The sequence below is a fragment of the Jaculus jaculus genome, chromosome 2 (assembly GCF_020740685.1).
Source record: "Jaculus jaculus isolate mJacJac1 chromosome 2, mJacJac1.mat.Y.cur, whole genome shotgun sequence".
Lineage (NCBI taxonomy): Eukaryota > Metazoa > Chordata > Mammalia > Rodentia > Dipodidae > Jaculus > Jaculus jaculus.
The window spans coordinates 93,358,471-93,367,498 of record NC_059103.1 but is presented as its reverse complement, the minus strand read 5'-3'; the positions used below and the strand labels follow the sequence as shown (position 1 = coordinate 93,367,498).

The 9,028-nt window shown below is 43.6% G+C and overlaps 1 protein-coding gene across 4 annotated transcripts in view; it reads left to right on the top strand.

The window, feature by feature from the left end:
• The first annotated feature begins 1,336 nt into the window (after window positions 1-1,336).
• The window catches only part of Egf (epidermal growth factor), a 102,501-nt gene continuing 94,809 nt past the window's right edge, over window positions 1,337-9,028 (top strand). For all 4 annotated transcript variants that reach the window (XM_045143575.1, XM_045143574.1, XM_045143573.1 and 1 more), the window contains exon 1: window positions 1,337-1,898. In XM_045143575.1, the coding sequence (XP_044999510.1) occupies window positions 1,772-1,898 (127 nt within the window). In that variant the 5' untranslated portion in view covers window positions 1,337-1,771. The remainder of the gene's footprint in view (window positions 1,899-9,028) is intronic.

Sequence of the window (9,028 nt, the reverse complement as noted above, 5' to 3'; positions counted from 1 at the left end):
TGGAGAAAACATAACTTAACCTTTTGTCTTTGAGAAATGGATAGGATCTGGTTAAGCATGTGTGAAGGACTTAGAGGTGTTCTGTTCTCCTCTGCAATGGGTAGACGCTAGTGAGACTGTTATGTTTGTGATTATTGCTTTATCTTCTTTAAAAAATATCTTGCTTTATTTCTGAGAGAGAGAGAGAGAGAGAAAGAGAGAGAATGTGCGCCAGGGCCTCCAGCCACTACAAACAAACTTCAGATGCATGTACCACCTTATGCATCTGGCTTATGTGGATACTGGGGAATCAAACCTGGGTCCTTAGGCTTTGCAGGTAAGCACCTTAATCACTAAGCAATCTCTCCAGACCCCTTTATCTATTTTTTGACTAGAATTTGTTACACTGCCTTCAGGCATCTGAAAGAGAATTTTCCAGAATAGAATAGACTGGAAGAAACTTCCACTGTTTAGCAAAACTGGTGTAAATGGATTGTCTGAGCTGGATATTTCTGGGCACTGGGTATACTCCTGAAGAAAGAGGGGCTTGACCCAAGTAGAGAGTGGTCAAGGAGATAGCTAATGGCTAGTCAAGATTTCATTTTCTGTTACTGAAATGTGAAATGATGGCTTAAGTTATCTGAGGAGGAATTTGCATTCGGCTGTGCTGGATTTCCACAGCTTCTCAGTTTTTGCACTACTGGCTTATTTTTTTTCCAACACAGCTCTATAATAACACTCCTTTCCCTGTCCTTCCTGATATTTTTGTTATACCCCTGCTGAAAGAAAAAGTGCCTGTGCATACTGTATCTCTTCATTTGGCTTCAGGGACTTCCTTTTGATTTGGAAAGAATAATCTTTCAAATTCCGCAATAAAATATAGGAGACAGAAAAGAGCATAAACTCCGGGAATGTGCACTGGTGTTGGCATTTCATTCAAACCCTGAGCTGGTGGCGAATTATCTTCGGCATTGCTCCTGTAAATGATCAGTTATTGGAAGTCTGACTTGTCAGGAATGTTGTTCAACACTGGTTTATACTGCATGGCTTAATTGTGTCTCCATCCTTCAAGATAGTGACACACAGCCATCATTCAGCAGATACCACCAAGACACCATTCTCTACTCCACAGCCCCCTAATTGCTCTTCCCTGGGTCTGTTGGGAATATTTATGGTGAGCAGTAGTTATCTCGTCTCTGGCCAAGGCCCTGCTTTCCTGCCCAGTGGGATTGCCCACAGTTCCCATTTGCAAATGGGCTGGCCCAAGTGTCACTACCAGAGAGAGGAGGTGGAGCCAAAGGAGCTTTAAAAAGGAAAAGCGAGTCATTCTACCTTTCCAGAAGAGGAATCCCATCTGCATATTTCTTTCTTTTTTCAGCCTCATCCCAGGGTCACGGTTGGAACTTTCCATCAATTCTTTCCTTTCTCTTCAAAGTTTCTGCCTGGCTGTGCCGGTCACAAAGTGAGACAGCCTCAGGCCTCCCTTGCCTGGCTGTTAAACACTGTGAAATTCGGCATAAGGGTGTCAGGTATTTCTGACTGGCTTTCAAAAAAAGAAAAAAAAAAAAAAAGCAACTGAGATAAAGAAACCTGTCCTGGGGCATTTTCAGGCTGTACTCAGAGGCTCTAGAGAGGTAGCCAAGGAGCTGGGAAAAGCAGCAAACAATAAAAGATGCCTCGGGTACTAAGGCTGACTTGGGTGGCAGCCCTTGAGGTCCAACAAGTGCGCTCTGCCTGGGCCGTCCTCTAGCAAGATCCAGTTCTTGTCTGTGGACATTTCAGCCTTCGAATCATGCGGCTCTCACTCACCCTTCTGCTACCAGTAGCTGTATATTTTAGTTTGGTAAGTGTCTCAGCACGGCCACTGCGGAGCTGTCCTCCAGGTCTCCCCCGCGGAAATGGCACTTCCACTTGTGCAGGTAAGTAATCCAATGTGAGGAGCTCCTCCGACACACTGTCCTCCAGGACTAAGCCCTCCACCTTGAGCCGGTGGGCATGTTCCTCTGGTCTGTCTTCGGGTGTGTAAATGTGCTCAACGTTTATGTCCTTCCTGGAGGAGCTAATCTGTTACCGAGTATAAAGTGTCACCGCTCCCAGCTGTCCTGTGTGCAGTGAACTTGTCCCATTTAGAACGAGCTGAATGTTCCTCTTCATGGAAATGTCAGCCTATATTCTGAGGAGTAATTAACACATAGCTGATCAGTTCTTTGTTTTGTTTTGTTTTGTTTTGTTTTGAGGTAGGCTTGTTCTAGCGCAGGCTGACCTGGGATTCACTGTGTAGTCTCAGATTGGTCTCGAACTCACAGCAATCCACCTACCTCTGCCTCCTGAGTGTTGGGATTAAAAGCATGAGCCACGATGCCAGGCTGATCAGTTTTATATAAGAAATTGGAAGCATATGGGGTGGTTGTTCTTGGTGTCATTTTAAATATTTTTATCTTTATTTATTTACTTGACAGAGAAAGGGAGAGAGAGAGAATGGGCATGCCATGGCCTACAGCCACTGGGGACAAACTCCAGATGCATGCACCCCCTTGTGCATCTGGCTAACATGGGTCCTGGGGAATCGAACCTGGGTCCTTTGGCTTTGCAGGCAAACACTTTAACCACTAAGCCATCCCTCCAGTGCAGTTCTTGGTGTTTTTGAACCTTCCTGTAAACCATAAGGAAAAAGCCTTCTTTGTGATAGTCTGTGTGCCATTCAGAAGCTGCATAAGCAGTGAAGACTGGACAGGAACAGTGAGCAGAGGTGATTCTATCGTTATGAAATACTTACCCAACTGTCAAGTTCAGCCTCCTCCTATAGTTCCCCACTGTCCCTATTTCTGTTCTGACAGCTCCTGGTTCTTAGTAACAGCTGAGCTGTAACTTGGAGAACTGCTGACAAACACCAGGAGTAAACTATCCACCACGGAGATGGGGATTTCACTGAATACATGTTACAGTGGTGCCTAAGGCTGTTGCCTGAAAGAATCTCTCTTTGTTGATTCTCTACTCTGTGGGCAGGTCTCCAGCCTACTGCTCAGGCAAGGAAACCACTTCCATTTATTTAAGGGTACATGTTGTCTTGGCATTCTTTTCTGGTTATCTGTGCCCCCCCCCCCGCCCCTCTCCCCTGCTTTTTTTTTTTTTTTTTTTTAAGGCCAGATCTCACTTGTAAACTAGAGTGACCTGAAACTCACTCTGTGGCCCAGCTTGGCCTCAGATTTGTGGTGATTCTCATGCCTGTCCTCCCAAGGGCTAGGACTGAACCATCAAGGCTGGCTCCTTTCTTGTTATCTTGCCCCTTTAATCTCAAAGATGGAGAAAAACACAGCAATGTGTCCAGAAGAGAAACTTCTAGAAGGTAGCACAAGAATGGTGGAAATAATAACAGAACTGAGCCAAATTGTCATAATTCAGATGCTGTCCTGGCTCCAACTGGGGTCACTCATTAGAGAAATCGCACATGAGGAAATCAAATGTTCTTGCTCAGAGACCCAGGACTGTCACCAGGAAGCACTCTTGCAATAGCTGAGCAAAATTTTGAATGAAAGAATGAATGCTAATTACCTCTGTGTCCCTCAGATCCTAGAACATTTCTCTGTTTATTGCATATTTGCAATAAACTCTTGATGAGTGAATGGCTAGTCTTTCTCTTATCTGTTAATGGCACAGTCCCAGAGAATATTAGAAAGCGGTTAATAAGACAAAAATTTTTGTTATTGGCCTTCAACCAATTCCTCAGCTGTTGGAGGCAAGAGAATTGCCTCAGTAGACTGGAATATCACTGAGGAAGGAGAAGGCTCCCTAGAGTAGTTGACAAGTGACCAGAGTTAGGTAATACTACCTGCATGTGAGGGGTGAAGATGGGACATAACTCCTAGGGAAGGAAAGAAATTGCATAAATGGCTTTGGCTCCCAGGAATAGTGTGAGTCCCACGCATGTGTCCCTGGCCATAGGGACCTGGTGGCTTGGAAGTGACTTGGCTGAGGTGGACTGTACCAGGTTATCAGGAAGCTCAGGGAAGAGACAGTGACTTAGGGAGACAGTGTCACAGAGTGGAAGAATTAACTTTTGAAGCAAACTTCATTTTAAAGTCATTCTATGTTTATGCATGTATGTGTGTGCATGTGCGTATGTGGAGGCTAGAGGTCAATGTTGGGGGTCTTCCTCAGTCCCTTTCCACCTTATTGTTTGAGATAAAGTCTTTTGCTGAACTGACAGCTCACCGCTTTGGCTAGATTAGCTAGGCAGCAAGCTCTGGGGTCCTCCTGTCCCCTCTTCCTCAGTGCCAGGATTACAGCTGTGACACCAGACTAGCTTTGCTGCAAGTGTTGGGGATTCAAACTCGGATCCTCATGCTCAGACAGCAAATGCTATGCCAACGGAGCTATCTTCCTAGCCAAATCATGCTACCTTTCTAATAGTTGGGTCACCTTAAAAAAAATCCCTGTGTATAAAAATTAAATTAATAAAAATCCCTGGGAAATAATACCTCTCTCTCAGGTTCATTGTGGGGATCATATGAGGTAATATGGGAAATGTACCGAACACAATAACTAGTCCAATAAATGCTCAGTAAATGTTCTTTTGGGATCCAGGTCTTGGCTATTTTTTTTTTTTTTTTATCAAGTCATGCATGAGGTGCCTTAATTTGAACAGCACAGTGATAGGCCACAGACCTCTCGGAGTGCGATATGTCTGGATGTCACTGTGTACCTTTGTTCCCTACTTTCTCATAAGTCACTGTTTTAAATGCGTTGGTTCACACTCTCCATCTTATGTTAGCTGATAACTGCCTGGGTCACACCCCGTCACCCCTGCATTTCAGAGGATAGTATTTCTTTCTCCTCTGTAAATAGAAAATGGTGACATAGTCTATTTTTCCCCTCATTTAAACTCTACTTCTCTTATTTCTTGCCCTTGGCATCGAGACCAATCACCTCTGTAGCCAACCCAGCAAGAGGAGTGCTTTGTGCTCTAACAAGAGTCAGGCAAACCCATGTCAGGGTTTTGCTCCCATGAGGGCTAGCCAGCGAAACCAAGACAGAAGTTGGTTTTCTTTCTATTCCCCAGGATTTAAATGGAGTGGTTTCTTAGTTTCTCTTTATGCTAAGGTAGACCGGAGCAGCAGCAAAATGCACAGCGAGCAAGTGGCTTCTGAACTTTCAAACCTGTTTGTCCTGGGGGACGAGTGTCAGTTGAAAAGGGAAGTGTTCCTGCCTGGCATCTGTGCCTGCCGTTGTGTATGAATGTTCTTGGTAAACGGAGGGTGAGGAAGGCATCCAGCCTGAGAAAGCAGGCTGTGCGAGGGATCCTGGAAGGCACCAAGTTTGCAGACCGGGCAGATGACCTTAGCCCTCAGAGTGAAGTCACTGAGCTTGGTCAGCTTCGCAACCACAAGCTGAGTAGAGGGATGCCCAGACCCACAGCTCCTCCTCAGCCCGTTATGCAAATGATACTGTTACCATGCAACTGCAGAGAAACTGCAGGATGACCTGCTTTGTATATGCGATGTCTAAAACTATCTGTAAATTCTGAGTGGGTTTTGGTCTTAAATAAGTAGTAGAGACTAGTAGAAAACAAGATGAGCTTTGGAGACAGACTGGCTGCCTAGGCTCAGATCCCAGCCCCGTGTCTCACTTTCCTTACTTTGAAATAAAGTGAATTGTGCCCTATTATTGGGATTGTTATCAGTACTATGTTAAGTCTAACTGCTGGCAGCCCATTATAGTCCCAGTGGAAGCAAGGTACTTTCTTTCAAGGAATTTTTAAAGCTTTTGAAGAAATTTCATGTTTCATGAAGCAGTTGAGTGTTTAGTTTTAGCTGTTGCTACAAAGTTGAGGAGCTATGGAGCTGGAGAGTGTTAGTTGTTTTCATGTTAGAGTTAACAACAAAAGCAATTACAGAAACTTTGATTGAGGTGACTGGGATGTAACTGTCCCCACTCTGTCCACACTATCATTTGAATGCTTATATGACTCACACAAAGGAAACGTTAGGTCATTAGGAATACAGATGGTTTTGTAGAGGTCCCTAATTGGAACTGAGGTGGCTTTCAGATCACCATTCTAGTTACTCCCCAGTTAGCCCATTTACTAAGGACCATGGCACATAGGGGGCAGAGTCAAGCTTCTAAGGATAGCATGTTTGCTGAGAAAGGAGAAGGGACTTTTACAGTCCTTGACAGGCCTCAGTGTTTTTGAAAATGCATTTCATGTGTTTTACAGGTCGGTGCTCCTAACCTTCAAGGTCGGTTGTAAAATCTTGCATGTGAATATATCTTTCTTTAGGAGTAGTTCTGTTGCTTAACATTGTCATTCACAGCTTTTCTCTCAGTCATGGGAAATAGCAGATACACAGAAATTTCATTTATCCTAGCCTAATACAGGTCATTAAACTTCTATTCCCATTACTTTCTGGTTTTCCTAGGCTTGGAGTTTGAATTTGTATATCTGTTTTCACATCTTGAGTTTGGGGTTCTGCAAAGTTGGCCAAGCATGCTCATGTCTCTCAGTGTTGGGATTTCCCAAGTATTTCCTAGGATTCTGGGATTGTGTGGCTCTGAAGGCATCTGGGGCCCTGGTGACTCCTGTCATAGTGATTTCAGGCTCTCCTCTGATTGATTTGCAAAGCTTCTCCCTGTGAGAGGCTCGAGAAGGACTTTTCTAGAAAAGCTCTGCCTCTTTCTTGCCTTGGGACTGCCTGGTGGCATGCTCTGCAGCGCTGAGGGCTCAGCCAGTTTCATCCATGAGGTGGCTCCTTCTGTATGGAGATGGTTGCTAGGATACAGAGACAGGGACAACATCATGGCAGCTGCCTTGATCTTCAGCACATGGTGTGCCCCTTGAGAAGTGGTTTTAGTTCATTCACAAATTAGAAGCAGCTATGCTTTGTTTAAATTTTTCACCATCTATTTCTTCAATTTTTCCAAAAATTCAAAGTCATTTTCCTTTGATGAGCCAAGTCCTAGAAATCATGTTACCCAGGGTGTTCTTAGTGACACATTACTATCCTGGATGACAAGAGTTTTCTTCTAAATAGTTATTCTTTTAAAAAATATTTATTTATTTATTGGAGAGGAGAGAGAGAGAGAGAGAGAGCATGGGTGCACCAGGGTCTCTAGCCACTGCAAAGGAACTCCAGACACATGTGCCAACTTGTGTATCTGGCTTTATGTGGGTACTGGGGAATTGAACCTGGGTCCTTTGGCTTTGCCAGCAAGCAAGGGCCTTAACCACTAAGTCACCTCTCCAGCCCCTAAATAGTCATCATTGCTATTGGCAACATTTATCTTCAATATTTAAAAAATTATAAAAAGTATTTTTTCTTTATATTTTAGCAACTATACATAGAGCTATGGCCCCAAACATAGCTCTGGCCAGAGTAGGATTAATGAGAGCAATCAATTTAGAACTAGAGAAATAGGCTTGAACAACTTGTAACTTTCCTTCCCTCCTTCCTGTTTCTTCCCTCTCTCCCTCCTTTTTCTTCTTCCTCTCTTTCTTTTTGTTTAAGAATACTTAAGTCCTAAGAATCTATAGGCAAACATCTATATGATGAGCCTTGCAATTTGAAGAACCTTCAATAAAAATTTAAGATTTAATCACTTGATTAATCTTTAGGCACAGTATTGGACACTTATGTCACTTGGGGGCAGTTGTTTGTTTCAAGTTGTTGTGTTTTTTTTAATTCCTTTACCTAGGAATGATGGTGCACACCTTTAATCCCAGCCTTGGAAGGCAGAGGTAGGAGTACCACTATAAATTCAAGGCCAGCCTGGAACTACATAGTGAATTTTAGGTCAGCTAGAGTGACCTCTTACCTCAAAAAAACCAAAGTTTTTTTTTTCCCTTAAATAGAACTTACACAATACAATTTGGTATTTGAAGTTTAGGGAAGCAGCGAGGAGGACATATTTCATGGAAAGTAGACATTAAGAGGAATAATATTTATCTGGGAATTTACCACAGTCTTAGACCGATGTACAAAAATGTCCAAACAGGGAAACTCTGAATTTCCATAATGCAGGTGGGTAGAAAGGAATGTTAAACTAGAAAGAAGAGCTAGAGAGGCTGTTGAAGGTCATGTTGCTGACCTCTCTTGCTTCAGAGAGCGACTGAGGTTCACACATAGGCAGCAGCTCATGAGGGTCTGACAAGAGCAACACTCAGCACCCCAGGCTACTGTTTGACAAAGTTTAATGAGCATGGTTCCCAAACTGTTCAAAGTCCACTCCTCTAATGGCTTTTTTAAATATATATATATATTTTTTGTTCATTTATTTATTTATTTGAGAGCGACAGACACAGAGAGAAAGACAGATAGAGGGGGAGAGAGAGAATGGGCACGCCAGGGCTTCCAGCCTCTGCAAACGAACTCCAGACGCGTGCGCCCCCTTGTGCATCTGGCTGACGTGGGTCCTGGGGAACCGAGCCTCGAACCGGGGTCCTTAGGCTTCACAGGCAAGCGCTTAACAGCTAAGCCATCTCTCCAGCCCCTCTAATGGTTTTAATGCCTCTTCCTACCAAAAGTATTCAACAAACTGGGCGTGGTGCCACACACCTTTAATCCCAGCACTTGGGAGGCAGAGGTAGGAGGATCACTGTGAGTTCAAGGCCACCCTAAGACTACATAGTGAATTCCAGGTCAGCCTGGACTAGAGTAAGACTCTATCCTGGGTAGGTGGGAGGCGGGGAGGGAAGTATTCAACAACACAACCACGTAACCACGGACACATTTCCAATATTGATTTTCAAACTACTGCCCTCACACATAAATTTCTTACAATTAGCAGTCACTTTCTCACTCATTGTTAAAATGTCACTTGCAACTTTGGGGAATAAAGTGTCATTGTTTAGGTTCTGTTTTTTTTTTTTTTTTTTTTTGAGTGTCATCATACTGATATCCATGTGTAATCACAGAAAAAAGTTAAAAATTAAACATTTATTTGTTTTCCTTTGTTTATTTTATTTATTTATTTGCAAGGGGAGAGAGAGAGAGGGAGAGAGGGAGAGAGAGGGAAGGAGAATAGGTGCACCAGAGCTTCCAGCCACTGCAAACAA